This window comes from Anarrhichthys ocellatus, unplaced genomic scaffold (genome assembly GCF_004355925.1).
Source record: "Anarrhichthys ocellatus isolate YVR2014 unplaced genomic scaffold, GSC_Weel_1.0 scaffold17, whole genome shotgun sequence".
NCBI lineage: Eukaryota > Metazoa > Chordata > Actinopteri > Perciformes > Anarhichadidae > Anarrhichthys > Anarrhichthys ocellatus.
This window is the reverse complement of record NW_022280047.1, coordinates 232099-254628: the sequence shown is the minus strand read 5'-3', so window position 1 is coordinate 254628 and position 22530 is coordinate 232099. Positions and strand designations below refer to the sequence as shown.

Below are 22530 nucleotides of genomic sequence, written 5' to 3'. Positions count from 1 at the left end.
GGGAATGAGCAGAGCAGAGCAATTTTATTCTCCTCTATTTCCTATTAGAACACACTGCACATTCAAGAAAAAGCTTTTCCTTTCTGCATCCGCCCGCTTCAGCACCCTGTCACTGCGGACCGGGGGCCACTTGGTTTTCCTTTGCCCTGTGTTGCCATCAAGGTAAAACAAAAGCAATACCACGTAGCCACAAATGACAGCGTCAGTGCAGTGAGCTTGCTTACTCTTAGGTGGATTGGGCTCCTGCTGTTTTAGAGGCACACAGGCTTTTCATTGCATCCTCGAAAACGGCTTTTACGAGATTTTACCATTTTTTTTTTGTGTGTGCAAATTGCAGGTGAGATAAATTATCCCCCAAAACGATGAACGACATCGCCGCAGGTACTCCAAGTGCAGATGGCGGAAGCGCAATAAACACAAAGGGGAGCGCGCTGCAAATGGGGAAACATTCTCCTCCGGTGAAACATCAAGCCTCCACATTGTTCTGATGAACTGCTGCTGCTTTCTTATCTCCTTATATTTATGATAACGCTAATCTGAGAGATGCAGTATGTTCCGGTGTAGCAATTAACTGCCTCGCAATCCATTTCCCCTGATTCCACCCCCCGTTGGGCGTCGCTCTATGGCTCACGTAGGTAATATGGCAGATTACACCTGTCGCTCTTTCCGCTTGCTTTTATATGCGGGAGCCTTCGCTGGATGTAATCCAAGGATTTGACATTATGCAGGGATGCGAGTGAGCCTGCATACATGCATCTCCCTCAGCTGCTTTAAAAGGAGTTAATGTCTGCAATCACATATTTGGATGATCTAGCTCTCTGTTGCGTCACGGGTTCAAGGAGAAGATTGGTATTATGAGACTTCAGACAGAGAGACTGCTATTTACAAGAACGGTAGCGTTGAGAAATTGGGAAATGTTTGTACTTGGGATTCAGTCTTGGTAAGCAAAAGTCTTCGCTCATTGTCAGCAAGCATCGTGGCGAGGGATGGCAATGTCGGTCTCTGACGGTGGATCGCTCCAAGACTTTGGAGCGGACTGAAATCTCTGGTCAATTTGACCCTTCGCCAAATCCCGCCTCGGCCAATCATAGCGTAGATTCGGCTAGCTCTGACCGGGGATGGATGTGGAGCTAGTCGTTAAACGTTGTGTAATAGTGATACTCGTTGCCCGGAGAGGTTGGAAGGAGATGTACGTTTCTAAAACATTTCGTTTCTCGGTAAAAACCTGTGGAGCTAGCATTAGCGTAGTACGTTAGCACAGCATTAACTATCGTCTTGCCACGCTAGCTACTGAAGGTATACTGAATGTAAACACATGCTGCTTTCACTTTTTAATGATTGTAACCATTAATAAAGACCTACCTGGCTTTACAGGACCAGTGTTTCATTGTCTTCTGTCTCGATCTCCAGGTGATGTGATGCTTCACTTTTACACTGTGATCGGTAGACTTTAGCTTCCATCTTAACCTTTTACCCGTTTTCACTGCTGAATCACTTTGACATACTGGATATAACCTTTAAAAACACATGGTAGACCTTCTGTCTGCTTCTCTCTGGAAAATTGCTTTTTCGTTTTACTAAAAATTAGATAATTATTATTCAGGGAGTGCAGTTCGTGACAGTGTGGGCTCCATGGTAGCTCTGGGGGCGGGGCTTAGCGAAGGATCAGTTGCTAGGTGGGTTGCCATGAAATTTTGTAAGATAAACAATGGTCCCCAGAGGATGAATTCTAATAACTGTGAATCTCATGACTTTTTTGTCTTACACCACCAACACCACCATCAAAGTTTTCACTTACCCGCCGTAAAATCCCAACATCGACTAAATGGATCGGCACAAAATCTGGTAAAGGCACTAATGGGGTGCTTCCTCGCGTCCATTCTCCTCCCGTGACCCCGTAAATCGTTCCATCTCCGCCATCATGGAGGATCTTCCAATTCCTTAGAGTGCACCTCGAGGAGACAAAGAGCAACAAAACAATGGACAGCTGATGCAGCTGTGCCACACGTCATATTTAATTGACGTCTCTTTAAAATGCCCTGTCCACTCCTCTCTCCTCGCGTCTCTTCCTCGCCTACTCTGCTCGCATTTCCCGTGGGCGGGACTGAGACGCAAGGGAGAGAAGGCGAGGAAGGAATCGAGGAGACGCGTTAGCATAACGAAGAAGGTTCCCAGAGGATGAATCCTAATTACATTGATGATCCCCTGACTCCTCATCTTGCGCCATCAGCCTCATCTGAACTTTTTTGTGTTGGGCAAATTAGCAAACACATCAAACTAAGATGGTTAACACTATAGCTGCTTAACAATAGCACATTAGCATTAACATTGGGAATATTTTAACACGCTAACACATGGTGAACTCAAAGCTCAGAGCAGTGCTGTGCCTAAGTACAGCCCTAAGACTCTTAATCCTGTCAATCAAATGTAGGGAGCACTTTTCATTTTATTAATGAGGATATCGTGTGTGTTCCTGACATTTATCCCCGCACATATTCAGGGAGACTCTCCTCTGGTTCTGTTCCCCACAGATTGCCTTTTTGTGACTGAATACTTCACCCGCACGCCTCGTAAGCTGAACGCTTTCAACTCCTTCGCCAGTGTGGAGCTGTTCCACTTCAATGTGCCTGATGACACCATGATGGCCGTATGGAACCTCATCACCTTCAAGGAGCAAGGGGGCACGTTTGGAGACAGCTGCCCAAACCGCAACGTGACCGTGTAAGACGATGACTTTGTACCCGACTAATTTTTTCCTCTTTCTGAAGTTGCTTGTGTTTAGTTTAAAGCCTTTCTCTTGTTGGATTTAAACACTTAGAAGTTGAAGTCTGCTCCTTCTCTAGGGTATAAATAGATAACAATAAGCATCTTATGCACTTTGCCTTTGGGGGGAAAAGGGTTATAGCAGCTGGTTCAACACTGAGCAGTGTCAGCTATTACTCGGCATATGGAGGGGACTGCTGTTAAAGCATTAGCTGCATTTAACTTTTAATTTTTCCTGTCTATATTTGTCATATTGGTAAGTGTTTGTGATGAGAGCTGGCATCTCAGGTGACTCCTCTGTGTCCCTGTGATGCTGTGACTGAACGTGGGCATGGTTATCACATTCAAATATGTAGGGCTAGATATGATTATTAATGGTTCGGATTTGAATTTTTTCACATTTCCAAACAGAAGATGCCATCTGTGCTCATGCTGTCAGTTGCTCCTATGGATGAATTTGTATATTCGGCAGATGCCTGTGTTGTATGTGAGAAATATTAGGGCCAAACAGCGATCACATTTTGTGTTGGTGATCAACAGGTACTTCAGGTCTGGGGCTCCTCCAGTAATCAACCCCCTGTACACCCGCTTCCCTCGGGACACAGTCGTCCCAGGATCCTTTGCTGTGACTCTCACCTGGACTCTTCCAAACCGTACCACAGGAGCATTCAACGTGACCAGCCCGCTCCCTGGAGACTGGTTCCTAGCTGCACATTTGCCCAAGGATGAAGGCAAGATCTCAGTCAAGGTGAGCCTGAACATCTATCACCAGTAAACATCATGGCTATGTGTTAGAATTTGAATCACTGAGATGTGATTTAGGAAATATTGGTGCTAGCATTGGTCATTCTGTTGTTTCTGCACTGCACCTCCCAGAGGTCCACTTATAAACAAACTGTTAAAAAAAAGCTGTGTTCTGTAGATGGTGTTTTTTTATTTGCTTTTACTGCCTAAATTACCACCAGATCAATCCTTCAAAAATAATTAAGAGTCTAGAGCATAGACTGTATATAAAATGGACGTTGTCTCCGTGACATCACCCATTGGTTTGTGGAATGTGGTTTTGAAACTTCAAGTTTGGCATTTTGTTCGTCTCCATCTTGATTTTTTGCAACCAGAAGTGACAGGAGAGGGTAGAGTTAAGTAAAACCGAATGCTGAGTAAGACATTTTTAGGCGACCAAATTATTAAAAATTACTTTCATGAACTGAAAACACACTGTGAAATTGTTAAAGGTAGCACTGCCCTAAACCATCATCTGCTTTATGGTCTATTTGACTATAAATGGACCATAATTTACTAAATGAACATCATGCTGTATTGAAGAAGACTTGAAACTAGAGATTGAGACCATAAACTCATGTTTACAATGTTTACTGAGGGAATAAATCAAGTGAGAAGTAAAGTCAACAGAGTCAACCAGAGGAGTTGCCCCCTGATGGCCATTAGAAAGAATGCAAGTTTAAGATGCTTTCATATTGGCTTCACTTTTTGGACTGGGAGGTTGCTGCTTGGTCTACCTACGGTCATGCTACCAGCTCTGTGAGACTATACATTGGCTCAGTGATGCTTTGAGCTAAATGCTAACGCAAGCATGCGATCATGCTCACAATGTCAATGCTAACCAACAGATATAATGTTACACATTATAAACACAAAGCACAGCCGAGGCCGAAGGGGATGTTATTCAGTTCATTGGCCAAACTATTGAACAATTTTTATTATAATAACTTTGACCTGATATTGGCCAAAGTAATTAGATGAATGTCTGAGCCACATTTCATGGCCATCCATTCACTCAAAACCACAAAAACCTCATGGAGGCACAAGGGGAAAAGTCACGCCCTAGGCAAAAGTTTTACGCCAATCTATCTACTAGATGTTGAGATATTTCACTGCATAAGTGAACAACTTTACCTGCTGGCGGCACTAGATAAAAGTCAGGGGATCACCATAGTCAGTAGAATTCATCCTCCAGGCACCATGAATGTCCGTACCAAATTTCATGGCAATCCATCTAATACTGTAGCTGTTGAGACGTTCACTAATTATCAAAAATGTCAATCTCATGGAGGTGCTAGAGGAAATGTCAGAGGATGACCAAAATAAATTCTAAAGGACTATGAATGTACGTAGAAGATTTCATGTGAGATTTGTCAGTCTGGACTAAAGTGGTGAACCGAAAGACACAAGCATCCTCATACAATGGTTTGTGTGATATCTCACGAAAAAAGTCAAAAGTTTGTGCGTTCTCTTACGAAAGTCCACCAACACATGTCAATTTCTGTTCGTTGCATGCATACAGTCTTTTCAATATAAACTTTTATCTTCACAGGAAACAACTCAGGTGGTTTAGGCAACAGCACTACTTGGTAAGGTTTAGGAAACGATTTGTGAAACAGTTGGTGACTTTTAGCCAACAAATCAAATTAGTTAGGTTTAGGAAAAGGTTGTGGTTTGGGTTAAAACAATTACAGAAGTAACGTTAATTAAGTACAGAAGTTACGTGAGAAACGTGACTTCTCATTTCACACATATGAACAGCGGTTTCCTGGGTAGACCATATTTTTGTTTATACTTTCTCATTCATGATTATGTGGATTACAAACAAATTGATTTTGTTGGGTGTGTAATAGATACCAAAAGCGCATAATTTTTCATAGCTATAGCTTCAACAGCTGTACATAGCCAACCCTAGAGCCACAGTGCTAGCGCGGAGGATCAACGGTTTGGAGCAGCAAATGAAAAGCTCCAGTCTGTTAGAGACTGGTAAAACCAAAGCTTATTAATGTGGAAAGCGTTGTTTCGATAACTTCAGTGGGATCTACATCTATAATATTTTCTTCACAGTTACTTACCTCCTCTGTAAGATAGAAAAGATTATAATAAAACTGATGTATGTGATGGTTGGGATTAGTATTCTGTGCTTGCTCTGCAGAGCCTCTTTTTTTCTCCTTCATCTCATCATGTTCTTCTATTTGGCCACATAAAAGCACCTGCTGATTTCCATTTTCAGGCAATTTATTTGTCACTGGCATGGTGTTCAGTTGTGCTTCCTTTGTGGTTTCCACTGGCTGGCACAAGTGCACCTGGAATACACAACAATCAAAAATACCATCAAATGTTGCTGTCAACCTCGCATGTGCAAAAATAATTGGTTTGCTTTGGGGTGCACAGAGAATAGAAGCTGCCGTGGCTCAAATATGACCGGCCTAAAATGACACACCGTATATATGGAAATAACCTCTTTTCTGCATTCTCTTTTCTGAAGCATTTTTATTTTTTTAAACAACCAAGATGTGATGTTATCAGTTCAGAGAGGACAACACGGGTGTAAGCAATGCAAGCCAAGCAGGGGAATGCACGCTGCATTTATAACAATATCAGTCAAATACCGAACTTGAGCAATCCTGCGCACAGAGGGCATAAGGATTTAGCAACTAAGAACAAAGAAGCGATGATAAAACTGTATTGACTGTCAAATACATAATTTTCATTATGTTCTTTGACTTGCTGAAATTGGAGAGTCAAGATTCTCTGTGTTTGATATATTTCACTCCGGCATATCTCCCTGAGAATTATTTGACCTGTATTCTTCCTTGGAATTAATAATTGTTAAATGTATTTATCTATTTTACTCTTACCTCATAAAAGACAGAAATTTGGTTTAAAACATAAAAAAATGTCAACATTATCAACAAAATACAAAGAGATGTTGTGCCAAAGATGTCGATGTATTGTGTTACAGACGTAGCTACTGAAATTAGCATGCTAACCAGCTAGCCTCAGCCCGTCCTGTCTTGTAACACCACTTGTACCTCGAGAGGCGATAGTGAGTCACTAGCGTCCAGTCTGACCTTAGACCGACATGAGAGGTCGGAGAAGTAGAGCTCCGGGAGATGGACCTTCAGTTAGCGGTTAGCTATAGCATTTGCACACAGCTAGCGCCGGCCATCACAGTGGGCTGGCTCTGGGTCTAACCTGTGTAACAGCGGCAAGAAAACAATTCTGGATCCAGGGGGGGGGTCCAGGCAGTCCCCCAGGATCAGACCCCTATAGGCGCTGGAGGTTTTGCGCTGGCTGAATGCAAGTTGTTTTAGCTAAACGCTAACTGGAGAGCCGTCTCCCCCGGAGCTGACACATATGGCCAGAACTTACACACTGCGCCTTTAAGAAGACAAAAAGCAACATAGTGATGCTTTTCCCATTTTCTTCATGGTGTATCGTATCGGATTAGACATCATATGAAGAGGAAAATACATAACAAATAAATGCGAAGTGATACAAGCAATAAATTATATAAGATGTTTACCAATGCCACCATCTTTTTACCTTTAGACGTTTGTTGTTACGAAGTCACTGGAGTGTAGGGCAACCAGCCTATCTTGTTTCAGGTTAATGATGATGCTAGTTAGTTTTTGTAGTAACATATTAATAGAAATAAGGGCGGTGGAAAAAAAAGACTAACCCGCAATCAATGTAATCCATCACAATTCTGGAGGGGTTTCTTCTCTCTTATCATCCATTGCTTAAAAAAGAGCTTACCGTTTTATGATGCTCATTAAAATCAAGCTTTGACATGATATATTAGCTTTTTATTAAATGCTGGATATTGGCCAGTCAGCGTCGTCTGCCAGTCAGTATAACGGGGTCTCAGTTCAAGTCTGTAAATATAGAAAAAAACAGTCAGTAAAAACTGCAATTAAGTATCTTTTTTTCCTTACATATTAGTTACTAATTGAAATGGTCATATGCTTTATGAATGAGTATAATTCTTTATTTAAAGACCAAACACTCTAAGCAATCTTAGCTGATAGAATCTAATAGCTTGTTCCTGCAATAAATCCTTCCTATGTGAGCCTTAAAATGATAATGAAAGGTATTCCTCTCCGTCTCATTATAACGGGCGTATTCAATACATAACAAACTGAATATATTGCAATGCGATGCAACAACGAGCGCTAACTGCAGACTTTAAAATGACCGCAGAGTTTAATAAAGCTGCACATAAGCTCGTAAATGTTGCATTTACTGCGGCACTATTGCGATGGATTGCATTAGATTGTTCAGGTGTACCTAATAAAGTGGAAGCTCGGCGTATACCCCAGAGTGTTCCCTAACAGTTCATGGTCTCAGTGGGTCATTCTGACTGAAAGAGCTAAAGTAATGCAATTAGTCAATGTTTCAGTGGGGTTTAGTGCTCCATGGCCTAAAAAAAGGGTTTTACAGGCTTTAAAGGGACAGTTCACCCCGAAATACAAAAAAACATCATATTTTTGTACTTTTGATCAATATAGATTGTTTTGGTATGAGTGGCCTTGTTTTGGAGATATCGGCCGTAGAGATGTCATCCTTCTCTCAAATAGCAGTTTCATGCAGGAAATAATGGTTAGAAAGAAAATAGCTCTTACAGGAAGCAGCTCACAACAAGGACTGTGGATTATTTTGAGTAACAGGGTCATGCTTTCTGGAAAGAGACGTTGATGTTGAGCTTTTCAAGTGGTTTTCTTTTGGCGCTTTGAGCACCGTAAGCCGAGCGCCATGTAGTCCCTTTATATTGGAGAGAAGGCCGACATCTCCAAAACACGACAGATCACACCAAAACAATCTGGACTGATGAATAGCACTGCAGCTAAGAGGAAAAATACGTAGTTTCGGTTTTTGGGTGAACTGTCTCATTAACATCCTGCCAAAAGATAAGAATTCTGGGGGAAATAAACAAACAGCTGTATATATTTTGGCATGACGTTTAAATATATTAAACACAACATAGTGTAAAAACATTGGCCCCTTTAAACCTCTGTCCTAATGGTTGAGCCTTAATTAAAACACAACATCCCCTCCAAGACGCATGTGCAGGTCCAACTGACAGGCTGTAATAAATCAAAGGGTCACCTCGGCAGCTCCCGGACTAATGACATGCCACGGTAATTGTGGCTGGAGCAGGCGGGGTCATTGATTGGCTGACAGCAAACGAAGGGCCTCATTTGGTATTCACACCTGTCCTTTTGAATCAGGTGTGAAAAGGCGGATCCATTTCCTTTAACAACTTTTCAGCAGCGCGGGAAATGATTGTCGGCCTCCGAGTCGATCGGTCCGCTCGGCTCATCTCACAGAGAAACGCACGTTGAGCATTAAATGGTTCAGAACGACACGAGTGGAACAACGGGTTGCGTGTTCCACTGTGTGGCAGGCAGGCAGAGGGAGGACAGAGTGATATTAATCCAGGAGGCTGACAGGCTTTATACACACCACCTCGCATGATAAATCCCCTCCTTAGCAGCTTTTAAGAAACATCGCTGAGTTAAGCGCTAAAGCACCCTGGTTAAACCGCTGCTGTGTTGTCTTTGCAGGGTTTGTCCGAAGAATGCCAGTATCTGTTCCAACCTCAGCTCATCGTCCAGAGGCTGATTGGGATTTCTGTGCTTTATCCTGGATACTTCATCGACCAGATGATCCCCATCCATAACAGATCTGCACTCTATAAGTAAGTCTTCCAGACTCAAAGTGTCAGGATGGGTTGGCTTTAAAAAAAAATGAAGTCCATAACCATGGACAGTCTCAGTGAAAAATTCACTTTTATTTGTGCACAGTCTACCTCCCGGAGTTCTTCCTCTCTGTGAGCTTATCTTGCATGTTTCATTTGAAAAAGATGTAATTTCCAAGTGTGTGTTTATAGTCTGAGCATCTTTATTAGCTTCCTCTTCTCTAAAGTCACCTGAAAGAGTTGTGAGCAGAGGAATATGCATTTTCTATAGGTTGAGGCTCTGTTGTTTGTGATCTTCTGAAGGTGCCAAAAGGAAGGAGAATCAGTATTATTTGAATTCTTTAATAATATTGGAAGGGTATTGAAATGTTTGTTCTTTGAACAATATACAGCATATTTAGATAGAAAGTTTGTCGTCTGATGTATTTTCAGTCTTTGATCTATGTTTGTACTGTGAAAATCTTATTTTTCGTTCAATTTTTTTACTTATTAAAGCACCAGTCTTTGCATAGTATCAGTATTGTTATGAAAGAGACAGGCAAAAGACCATACATTCACACAATACATTACTGCAGAGCTATGGGTTTGTGTAATTAAAAAAAAAAGCCAAGCATGTCTCACATTACCATAAAAGTAAAATTAAAACTGCAACGGCAAAGACATGCTGCTCTCTTCTAGGATTTTTTTATTTTTTTTTAATCAAGTTTTTTCACCAATAAACAATAATTTGTATACATTTCATACACAGTGCTGCTCTACATTTTGCTGTCTGTTGGCCTTGTATAGCCAAGGTTGTTGTTATTTCACCCTGAAACACGTATGTGTGTGTGTGTGTGTGTGTGTGTGTGTGTGCGCGTGCGTGTGCACAGAGTGTTCATCCCCAATTATATATCAAAGGTGAAGGTCCAGCTGGTAAACTGCAGCACCAGGAACAAGAGCAGCGACAGTTGTCCCGTGGTGCTGAAGATAAGAGCGCGGGCGCCGCCGGAGCACAACTCGAGTGCCCTCGACTGCAGGGACGTGAACCCTTGTGAATTAGACACCCTCGTCCCGGCCTGGGAACAATGGTACTACATCCTGGTGGAGAGATACCCGAGCAACTGCAACGTCTACTTCCGCATCGGGGTGCAGGTCACCGGTGAGTGGGTTTCACGCGCAGAATGTGATTAATGAGTCCTTTTTTTTTTCTTAATTCTTATGCATTTTATTTCGGTCTTGCAATATGAATTCTTTCTTTTTTATTAGAAAAAGTCAGACACCCAACTAAAAAGACTCTGAGATTTACCTCATCTTTGAAAGTCTTTGAAACATGACAGACTCAATTATTCTACTCAAACTTAATGGTAGCTTGACCTTTGCCCTTTTCCTTCGACAAGGTTGCTGGCACCCCAATATAAATATTTCAGTCAAATTATTTGACCATTTACAGTCATTAATTATTACAGCAAGGGCCAAGTATAGACCTGTGTCTGTATACAGTAGTTATACTACTAATAATAATATGCTACATAGGTTCGTTAACATATCACATCTAAAGAAGCAGAAAAACATGGTTTTATCATAGTGGGCTGTCCTGCTCATTGTTTTCATTTACAATCACTAATCTGGCTAACAGAAAAATCCTAGGTAGGTTGTAAATTTATTGTTTTTTCATTATTTTATTACTGTTAAAAGTGGAGTATGAATACTTGCAGTGTTTAATTTGTCTCATCGGGTTTTTGTGTGTACGGTCTTTGGTAAATGAGAGCATTTTGACCAGTTTTGCCAATCAAGCAACATTATTATTTAAGTGTTTGGCGAGGTGTTAGATTCTCCTTCTTGAGTCCGCTTCCAGTGTTGTTCATCATTTTTCTTCCTGCTGCTTTTGATGTTCAATTCAATAACAATTTAAGATGATGGGATTTTTGTTTTTATAAACCTGAAAACTCATGAATTAGGCCAAATGAAAGCTCAAAGTAGATCATAACCAACATCTAAAATTATACAGTCAAAGTAAAAAGGATTGTGCCTGTTGATTTGCAGAGGCGCTCTCAAAAAAAAACCCAACTGACTCTTAAGTGCAGTTTTGTCCTCGAATCAAAGCAAATATGTTATTTAAAACATGTTCGAGGTCGCAGATACATTGAGCACAAATTTAATTTGAACCTGTTTTGACACGGTCGGAGCATCAAGAGGCTCGTTGTACTGAAGACTGGAGCCCAAACTGAGGGGATTCATATGGGAATCGCTAAGAAGCCAGAGACATGCTGTTTTGGGGGTTGAGGAGGAGAGCTGAGGTATTTTTTATTTTTTTTTAATGCTCACTCCGCAGGGATGGCTAACAAATCTGTGGGAAGTCCTCTCCCTGAGTAGCAACCCCCTCCCTCTGTCGGACACTGTACCGTGCACTTTGTTGCCATGGCAACGCAGACACTAATTATTCACACTCTGTCTCTCTCCCCCCCTGCCTGCCAGGCAGATCTTACTTGACCTTTTGTGGAATTTGAATTGAAGAACACCTCAAGTTCGGAGGTGGGTGGTGGTGGTGGGTTGAAAGAAAGACTATCTGGAGTCCTCACCTTCTCATGCTTTCTCCCTCTTATCGGTTATTGTCATTAAAAAATGGGCCCTCATCCAAAATTCAGTCCCATTCCCAGACGTCGCTGTGGCTAGACAGGAAGCGGTTTCACTTTATTATTGATTACTGTCGTTCAGGCAGTATTGTCACTGCAGGTATGTTGCCCTCAATAGATGATTGGGAACCGAAGAGAGTGTTACCCTAGATAGGAAAGCCAAAGGGAAGCCAGTTCTTTGGATTATGAATTTTATGAATGTTTACACAGCCCCTCCGCTCCCACCCACCCACGCATACATAAACATACACTGTACGTTTGGGTCTTAGCTGATTTTACACTGATTTTGTCGTGTCTCTACCAGAGTTCCAATTGCCTTGAGCCAGCAGTATTTGGTATTTCAGTCATTTTTTAGTGAGTTCTTCAGCTGCCTGAGCGGACATCAGAAACACTTCAAACCCTTTCAGAGACAACCCTGTGTACGAACAAGGCTACAGAAGCCTTTGAAATCCTCTCCCCTTGGGGATCGGCGGTATGCGATGGTGCTTTGCCAGTTGCCATCAATGATAATTTTTTGCAGGGTTGCCTTGTGTTGAGTGAGAGCATACTGTTTGCAATTACTGCAAATCTTTGTCTCATTAAAAAGCAGTGTACAGTGCCGAAAATACCTCGCTGTTTACATTGTGGAAACCAGCCGAAGGGGATCATTTCAAACATTTGCAAAAGCCCCGGTTGCTTACTTAGCGTGCATAACAACGCAAGTAGAATAACTGTTCTTGGTTATTGCCTGTTTGTTTGAGACATGGCAGGGATTGGTTGTTGGACTTCCTGATGGGGATTCTTGTATAAAACAATGTGATGTCTTCCTCCTCCGGCTAGATTGCTCCAAGTCCAATTTGTCCGAGGACCAAGCACAGCCCGGCTCCACCATGAATATGCCTCAGTCTTTCGGGACGGCGATGGGCTTCTCCCTGTCTGAGACACTGTCGGTGGCCTCCCTGCCCAGCCTGTCGCAGAACGGCAGTCTCCTGCGCACCTCGGAGGACGGCGTTGTTTACCTCGCCCCCGCGGCCGACGCCAACAAGTGCTGGCCCATCCGCCCGACTCTGCGCAATGAGCTGGACACCTTCTCCGTGCACTTCTACGTATTCTTCGGTCCAAACATATCCATCCCACCGGACAGGGCAGCCGTGTTCGCCATCAACCTGATGCCCGTTTTGGACAGTGGAGGAGTCCTCAACATGGAGCTCAAACTCAACATGGTGAGTCGCTCTGATGGCGCTGTTCTTTCCACTGTTTAAAGGGGTAATCCATGATCTAATTGTAGTATTTCAAAGACATCTTGCTATGACCCAAACTAGTTTTAAGGTTTTTTATAGACATAAATACTACACAAACTAAAGTCAATGTTTACTGATACTGTTAATATTTAGCTCACTTTCTTTTCTATACGAGAACAAGATTATTTTTATCAGGCGGCAACCTCCAGGTCTGAAAAGTGAAGCCAATAGGGAAGTGTCATAAACTTGTATTCTCTCTAATGGCCATCAGGGGCGACTCCTCTGGTCGCAAAAAGAAGTCTGATTGAATAGAATTCAATGGGAAAATTACCCTACTTCTCTCTTGATTTATTCCCTCAGTAAACATTGTAAACATGGGTTTATGGTCTCAATCTCTAGTTCCAAGTCTTCTTCAATACAGCATGATGTTCATTTAGTAAATTATGATCCATTTAGAGTCAAATAGACCGTAAAGCAGGGTATGATTTAGGGTGGGGCTATCTTGTGATTGACACGGCGTTGTCCGGTCTGGGAGTTGTCCGTGTTTTTAGATTTAGAATATTAACCCTGTCACAGTGTGTTTTCAGTTCATTTCAGTTAATTGTAAAATCTTTGGTCACCTAAAAATGTCTTATTCAGCGTTCAGTTGTACTTAGCTCTCTCTTGTCACTTGTGGTTGCAAAAAAAACCAAGATGGCGAAGGCCAAAACGCCGAACTCGAGGATTGAAAACCGTGGTTCACTCACCAATGGGTGAAGTCACTGTGACTACGTCCACTTTTTATACCCAGTCTATGATTTTCATTTATGTTCAGTTGACAAACACAATATGATTTTTTTTTTTTTAACCAGTAAGACACATCAATTAGGTACACGTTTGTAATTTTAGCTTTGTTAAAACTAAAGGAATGGGCAAGATTGAGCGTTTTATTTGCTATCTTGACAAAGCTGGAGAAATTTGTAGTCATATATGGGCTGATATAACTTATGTGATCCTGGTATATCAGTCAAAAAAATGGTTACAAGACACCTAGAGGATTCTTAAAAAATACATTTTGGTTGCACAGGGGCTCTGTTGCCATCCTTCACCTGCTGCATGCTATACTATTGCAAAGGATCAGATAGTAATCAGGGTAACTGGACAATGTGTATGGCTGAGCTAACATGCTAAATATGGACGCTCGTACAGTCATAGACTGCCATGGGAGCTAAACATGTTCACAGTGAAAAAGGCGGCAGTGTTTGTGACATACATCTCTTATTAAGAGCTAACAAAATGCAAATATCAGCCAAGCAGGATTTGATGTGTCTGTTAAGCTGCCCTTCAGACAGTAATGGCATTATACACCTGCAGGTCTGAAGGGAGTCGGAAACTGGAGAGCCACAAGCTGGCAGATGGACTTTTGAACATTTTACTCCAAATAGAAAGCAAGCCAGATGCTGTTGAAGCAACTCGAGGATGAAGCACAAAACCCTAACGAATGTCATTGTTCAGTTCAAAGGAATATCCTGACATTTTGGGACATATGCTTTTCTTTTTTGCTGTCTTTGTGGGAGTTGGCTTGATATCAGTTTCATCTGTCTGCGTTATATTTTTAGCCCGCAGCACCTGTTGCTTGGCACAAAGGGCGGAGGCAGGAGGAAACAAGGGAAAATAAGCCTGGCTAACAACTCGAAAGCAAACAAAACAACCTCAACACAAGGTCCATTCAGAGGCTTTTCTGCTGCTTTTGATCGTATGAGCTCCTCAGCTGATGGAGATGCCCACTTGTCATGGAATCGCAGATGGTAAAAGTCCTTTTCCTTTAGAACGCTCTAAATACACTCTTCAATTTTTACATAAAAATTGAGATTGAAAGTTGATTCTTGACTGTGGAAACAGAAGTTTGATACTATCAAAAGCTCCAAACCAGCTACTGAACAGACCTTGTGTTCGCAGACAACAAACATCTTTGTCCAGAGATTGGAAAGCACTTCCACTTTAGTGAGCCCATGGACTATTTGTAAAAAAATGAAATCGAATACATAATCTAATTGTTCAAAACGCATCATCATCATTTCATGTGTCAATATACAACATGTAAAACTGAAATTGGAAAAATCAGATCACTGACAAATGGATTGGTCAATTAGTCAAGACAGAAAATCAATCAGCGACAATTGTGTAATCATTTTATTTCACAGTCATTTTTAAAGGAATGGTGTTTAGAGGAATTTATTGGCAGAAATGGAATAAAATATGAATAAGTATGTTGTCTTTAATGACCTGGACATATGAATTCCCTGTGTTCTTATTACGTTAGAATGAGCCGTTTATCTAGATACGCCGCCATGTTACTACAGTAGCCCAGATTGGACAACCAAACACTCACTGTAGGTAAGCCCATTTTCGAGTTTTTGCGTAGGCCACCGTAGTTGTCCAACACGCTACGCACATGGCAGAAGTTTCAGTTTGATCCATTCTGTAGCCTCACTGCTAGATGGCAGCAAATCCTACACACTGGTCCTTAGAACAAAAATGTACCGCCTGAAATGTGAACATTTGCTGCTTTTCTTCTTTTTATATTATATTAAACTTCTATGGACATTTTTTAAAGACTCAACCATTAATCGATTTATTGAGAAAATAATGTCGGATTAATCCATAATGAAAATAATCGTACGTTGCAGCCCAACACGTTAAAAATGTGAGTTGTTATCGTGCAGCCTCTGTGCCGTCTCTCCCTGCTTGCAGACTTTATGATAAGCCAGGCTAAACGCATCTTTTATCTCCACCGAACACCCGGAGATGAAATTGATAATCGATCTTCTCATCTAACCCCCGGTTAGAAAGCAAGCAGCCTTATTTCCCAAAATGTCAGACTAAAGCACAAATGGTTGAGGGTTAAAGGAAATGAAAAATAATTGACTGTAATGAATCTGATGGCTTATTGATTGATTCCTTGGTGGATGTGGCTGCTGTCACCTAACAGGGAGATCGTCGTGGGTTTAAATTGCACGTTTTCCTTAATGTTGATGTGTGCTTCATCCGAAAGTCATCATCTGCGTTGGTAATTAGTTGCAATAGTGATATCCTGGTTGTTTTCCTGCCTTGTAGGTCCTTGCATAGACCCTGACCCCTCCAATCCATAACCCTAACTCAGCGGATGTCACTGAGACGGTATGTTGTAATGAAACCAGGCTGCTTTTGCCGTACGAGCACGAGATGCATTCGTCAGAGACAATGTCATGCTATATTATTAAATGGACAGATCCCCCACCCCCACACATAGATACGCACACACACCCTCTGCGACGATCTGTTACTCGCTTGTCACAGGCATGGAATCCAGTCAGCCGCTGCCAGTGGGGTACTCTGGCAGATATGCAGGGCTTTAGGAGACAATAGCTGGTGCTGCTTGTCTGCCTTGCATCCCTCCCTGGGAAAGAGTGGAGAAAAGGAATGCATCTGGCCTTTTATTTCCAAAGCTACCTCGAATGGCGGGGGATCAGTTTAATCACTTTGGATCCATCTTTCAATGTTTTCTTCGTGTGGGGATAATACAGGTAAAAAAATCATAAGCACTGCAATGAGCGTTCAATGTATGTCCCGTTTTTATATGTAATTGTTGTTTTACAACAACAACAATACACTTTCATCTGAGGATAGGGGGGGGGGGCTCAAATAAAATGATGAATAAACAAGCATGATAAATTAAAAATAAATGTCCCCAAAAAGATATTAAATAAATAGGCAACAGCAATAAATAAATAAAGAGTATAATTTTTCTGTATTTATTTATTCATACATTTATTAATTATTTTAATATTTATTTACATCCACATTTCTTTGTCAGCGAATAGGAGCCAGGAGACACCATGACAGTTGTATGACACCATTTCTCATTATCACACAGGAGACGTGGAAATAAATCAAATTATGAATAAATTAATGTAGAAATATATCAATATAATTAATGAAATATATTTTATCCATTCCCATTAATCTATTCATCTTTTCCTTTTGTTAAATCATCATGCTCAATTATTGTGTGAGAACTTCTTTGCTAAATAATCTTTAATTTGACATTTTAAACTGAAAGAAAGCATGTTTGCTGTTGCTAAGCTGCATTAATATGTTCAGAGGAGGAGATGCTTACAAAACATAATCATAAGGTCCAATATGTGTCAAAACAGAAGACAGTTTCATATTTTAGAGAGCAAAATTAAAACTCATGGAGTTTATTTTAATTAGTTTGGGCACTGGGATGTGCAGCATTTAGTGCACATGCCAGCTTCTTCTCTGTTCTTGCATTCTGGCACATGTCATCAGCATTACTCCTGGGAAATTTAGCAACGCAAAAATCACACGAGTAAACAACACAGATGAACCGGCATTCATCAGAAGCTTTCTTTTTTTTGATTGTGTTGAAGTCATAAATCTGTCCCATTGTTGCAATTATTTTTGACGGGATGTTTACTGTGAAGTTTTTCCCGCAGAAGTTTGCTTCAGTCGGTAACTTTGAAGACAGCACTCCTGATTGAATTATGCCCCCGCAACTCGCGTTCCACAATCCTAACTAACAGCTGCATAATGGATCGCGGCATATAAATCACAATATCAAACGTAATAAATGTAGTGACTGTTCACAACAATGTTACCAAGTGCTTTACAAGTGACAGCAGTAAATAAAAACCCCAAACAAAGTTCAAATTCCAGGCATGAATTAAAAAAATGGGACACACAGAAAACACACACACACATACACAAGAACATAAATTAACAGCAATGCCCCGACAACAGACGAGTGATTGAAATCCTTTTCCTATCACTGCTTACCAGACAGAAAAGATGCAGGGTGCCGAGGTCAGCATCCAGCTTGAGGCCTGATCATATATGACATGGAGCTGTAAGAGCCTTCGAAGTTATCAGTAAAATCTCCTAATTTCAGCTCCACGCAGACAGGCAGAGTAGAGTAAAAAAACACAAGGATCAAACGTATCACAAAATGATCTTGAGAGTATCTTGCGTCCTTAATTTCATATCCTGTTGAAACGAAGTGGTGGTGGGCATGTAACATCGTGGCGTCATTTAAAACCAATAGGATATTAGGGATTCTCATGCTGAAGGTTGAGTTTAAAGGAACTACTGAACTAGGGTGTTTTATTGAATGAAGCTGAAGTATGGGGACATAAACTCGAAGGAGCCGCTTTTTTCAGCTGAGAGCTTTGGTTAGAGCAGTGGTTGTCAAACTGTGGGGCGCGCCACTCTAGTGGGCCGCGGCGGTATTGCAGGTGGGGCGCAGGTGGAAATGCAGAATTTTTTTATTTCAAGAACTGTATTCATACCTGCAAAGTTGTCGCTTTTCGGCGAAATTCGCCGTTTTGAATCAAAATATATCATCGTGTAGATCCGTAGAGCTTTTTTTTTTTTTGGGGGGGGGGGCGGTCAACTGGCCAGCCAGCGTTTCTCAGATTGGAGTGAGACGAGGAGAAAAGGTGATGTCGTGATCTTCACAATAAAACATCTCTGATGCGGAGTGTTGAGTCTTGGCCACAGTCTTATCACAGCTATTATTTTACTTTTAGAATGCTACATTTTAAAGCTCATATTTAAAATAAAATGCTCCAGATATGTGTGACACATATCTGGAGCATTTTGTTTTGTTTTTCACAGGTTGCAGTTTATTGTCAATATCTTAGAAAGATATTCACAATAAGCTATTTTTTGCCAAATATTAGTCATTTTTTGCACAGATTGAACTTTATTTGCATTGTTCTAACAAAGTGATTGCACATTGTATTTGTTTTTGTCTGATGGAGCAATCTGGTTTACTTGAAAGTGATTACAATTTTCTTTATTCTATTATTTGAAAAAGCACAGATGGAGGAGTCACAAAATGTTATTTCAATAAAAGTTCAACATGGACCATTTTGTTACAATTTTGTTGGGGTGGTGGGGCATGAACATATTTCTTCCTCCAAAGTGGGGCATGACAGAAAAAGTTTGAGAACCACTGGGTTAGAGCTAGTTGCTATGACACGCAATATCCGCGGAAGTAAAAAAGGTCGGCACAAAGTAGAGTACTTGCTTTGGCCGTTAATCTATATCAATCTGGCTTGTGAGATTTTGAGGATGAGGAAACCTCTCCGAAATTTATCATCCCACATGGGGGAATTCGTTTGGTTCTGTGCTCCAGGCATGAGGACACCATAAAGTCTGTGGTTAAAAAAAAGATGGCGTAACACACAAGACCACAAAAAACGTATAATAAAACATCAAAACTCTGATAATGTCTTTGTGGTAGGCTATTTGTGCCGCCCCTCCTCCACTGTGAACGGCTGGCTAAAAAAGTGACAATGACGAGTGCAGCGTAACTTTTTTTTAAATTCTTGGCGACCATAGCTGGCCTCAGGAAAAAAAAAAGCTTTGGTGGACACATCCCCTTAAAAGGAGCAGTTGTCTGGCTTCAACTAAGATGATTAAGAACTAGATAATAAAGACCTAATATGTTAAACTCATTGTGACACGAAAGGAACAGTCACAGGATCACTGATGTCATCAAGCGTACACTGTCTGGGCACCATGAGTCTGGGCCAAATTGTTGAGATATAACACAGAATATACTGTGACCTGTGGGAGGAATCGCCAAAGTCAGTATAAGTTATCCTCTAGGGGCTTTGAATATATGTTGTAAATTGCATTGCAATCCATTTAATAGTGGTTGATATATCATTCTGAACCACGAATGTCAACCTCGTGGTGGCGCTGGAGAAAAAGTCAGAGGATCACCTGTAGAAATAGGAATAGAACGGACATTGCACTGTTTTCCGTGGTTATTTGACTGGTACAAAAGAAAATGGTGATTGTTGTTAGTTTTTAAGGTGACGCACGTCAGCGGAGCCATAAAGTGTTGTTGGAGCTTGCCGGAAAAGAGAGCGAACGCAGCTCCGGGGAGAGGCGGGTGGACCATTAGACCAGCTTTCACCAGTCTGCTGTTTGACTCACTTTCTGTAACCAGTGTAGCATTAAAGCATGGTAAATGGTAAATGGACTTGTACTTGTATAGCGCTTTTCTAGTCTTCCGACCACGCAAAGTGCTTTAACGCTACATGTCATTCACCCATTTATACCATGCAAGGTGTCACCTGCCCATCAGAACTAACTAACATTCATACCGATTCATACACCGCGGCCTCAGCAAGTCCGCGACTTGCTGTGAGTCTGTTTGGTTTATATGGGAGCTAGCCCGCTATGACGTATACAATAGCAGCGGTACACATAAAAATGGCCGCCGCCCTGACCGACCTTGTTGATTCTAATGGAAATGTCCGTTCTACTCTTATTCTATTTCTATGGGATCATCAGGGTCATTCGAATTTTACCCCTAGGGACCTTGAATATGTATTGCAAATGTCTTTCGTCAAATAGTTGTGGACAGGCCAACCGCCATTGCCATCCTGCTGGCATGACCTTAAAAACATGTCTAATTTTAACCGAGCACGTTATACCAACCAAAAATGTTAATAGTAGTCACTTCAAATAAAGAGTGTGACTTTGGGGGGCCTCCTAGAGCCCCTGGGCTTGGTTCTTGCCCAGCTGGTAATCCATCCTCGAGTGTGCCTCTGCTCAATCCTTCACCTACAAACTGTATGGCAGAGTCAGGTCGAAAAGGTGGGGAGGGACTATCTTGAAGTGCCAGTGGGCGTGATTGAGTCTTACTACCAAGAGAGTACTGGCCAGATGGCGAGTTTAGGAAGTCTGAAATCTCAGCACCTGGCAAAGTGTTTGTTGAGTCATTGAATTAATCAACAACTTTGCCAACTCCCTGCATATATATTTTACTCATTTTGTGCTAGAGGGGGGCGGTGATAGAGATCTTATTTATTCAAGAAGTAATTGCCTAAAGTTATCCTTACCACAAAGCGCATTTCCCTCTGGACACAAAGCAAATGAATATAATGTGCTGTAGCTTGTTCTTTTTTTTTTTTTTTTTTTAGTATCTGAAAAAGACTATATTTTGCCTTGCACTTTCAGGTTCAGTAATTTATTATTTTCAGAATGGATTTTAAAACTCCCTTCATTCCCAAATACAGAGGTAATGTGAATAACTTAGAGAGAACTTAGAAACTTAACAAAGCGTCAAATTTGATGCCTGAGTGCACACAGACACTTTAATAATACACGCAGTAATTTATTGCTGTTATTTGTACTCCCTTCCTTTCACTCGTTCACCTAATTGGACTGTGGTCTCCTTTCACCTCTCTGCGGAGTGAGCCAATCTGTATAAGTGAATGCGGCTCCCAACACTTGAATAATTCTCCGGGATTTTTTTGTTCTTAATGCCTGAGCACGTTAATGTATAATTGATGCTTTAAGGAGATAAACTGCCAGCATCTTCATTTAGGTGCTTCGAGCAGACAGGGGGGGCAGTTTCACATGATGTGTTAGTTTCAAAATTTGCCATCTCACGGCTGAAACGAGACCTGAGGTGACCGCAAACGGTGTCGGCTCGCCGGCGTGACTGCAGCAGATGGCTGACGGCCGGATGGATGAATGATGTGTGCTTGTGCTTCCTCCCTGCAGTCTACGCTGAAAGGAGCTAATGTCACGGTGTTTGGCTGCCTGAACCACGGGACGCCTCTCTTCTTGAGGGAAAACTCCTCACTGAAATGTGAATCAGGTATGTCAAATTGAACTTTATCAAAATGACCCCCAAATTAATTGAACAGTTTTCTTGTTCCGTAAGAATGTTACAAGTGATTTACGTTTTTTCCATATGAGAGGGACCGTCCACACCAAGAACTACAAATACATTGTTTTAAAAATCAAGCTAACTCCAGTGGACGGCGTCCACACCACGACTTTAACGACACCGGCAAAAAATAAAAATGTTTTTGGGATTACTTTATTTCTTATAAGAATATTAAGAGTAAAAATAAGAAAAAAGTTGAAAATTAGCTGAACAGCCGTGATGCTGTTTGTCTTTCAGCACCACGGAGGATGTTGTTTATTTTAACACTTTATAGCTGATGGAAAATATGTTCAGTGACCATTTTTTCTAATCCCCCCCTCTTGTGTAAAACAAGTACACCTTCGTATTCCTGAGTACACACATTAGTTCACTCTTTTATTTTTCTGCTTTACAAATCTATCTGCCGTTTCCTGACCAGGAAAACAAAAGCCGAAGAACACTAGGTGACAGTGACTTAATGAAGTGGACAGCTGGAGCACGCAGCTCGTGCTTGGCGCTCTGTTTACAGAACGTTATCGTTCATCAGTGTGGATGCTCACATCATTATCAATATAGTTCCCGTTATAGTTATTGTTCCTGGTGTGCACGGGCCTTATGGCTTGTCCAGGGCTTCACCTTTGAGCAAACAAAAATACTTCTCCAGCACCTCTCAACTCCCAGAACTTTGACTATTTCTACACTATTTATTCCACCTGTGTTGCTTAAATGTCAGAC

At 41.4% G+C, this 22530-nt stretch overlaps 1 protein-coding gene across 1 annotated transcript in view; it reads left to right on the top strand.

Annotated features, from left to right (window-relative positions):
• tmem8b (transmembrane protein 8B) overlaps positions 1–22530 on the top strand; it is a 43209-nt gene that overhangs the window by 3106 nt on the left and 17573 nt on the right. The window contains exons 2-7 of the mRNA XM_031856257.1: positions 2532–2721; positions 3304–3511; positions 9117–9250; positions 10120–10388; positions 12682–13064; positions 21648–21744. Of these exons, the coding sequence (XP_031712117.1) occupies positions 2532–2721; positions 3304–3511; positions 9117–9250; positions 10120–10388; positions 12682–13064; positions 21648–21744 (1281 nt within the window). The remainder of the gene's footprint in view (positions 1–2531; positions 2722–3303; positions 3512–9116; positions 9251–10119; positions 10389–12681; positions 13065–21647; positions 21745–22530) is intronic.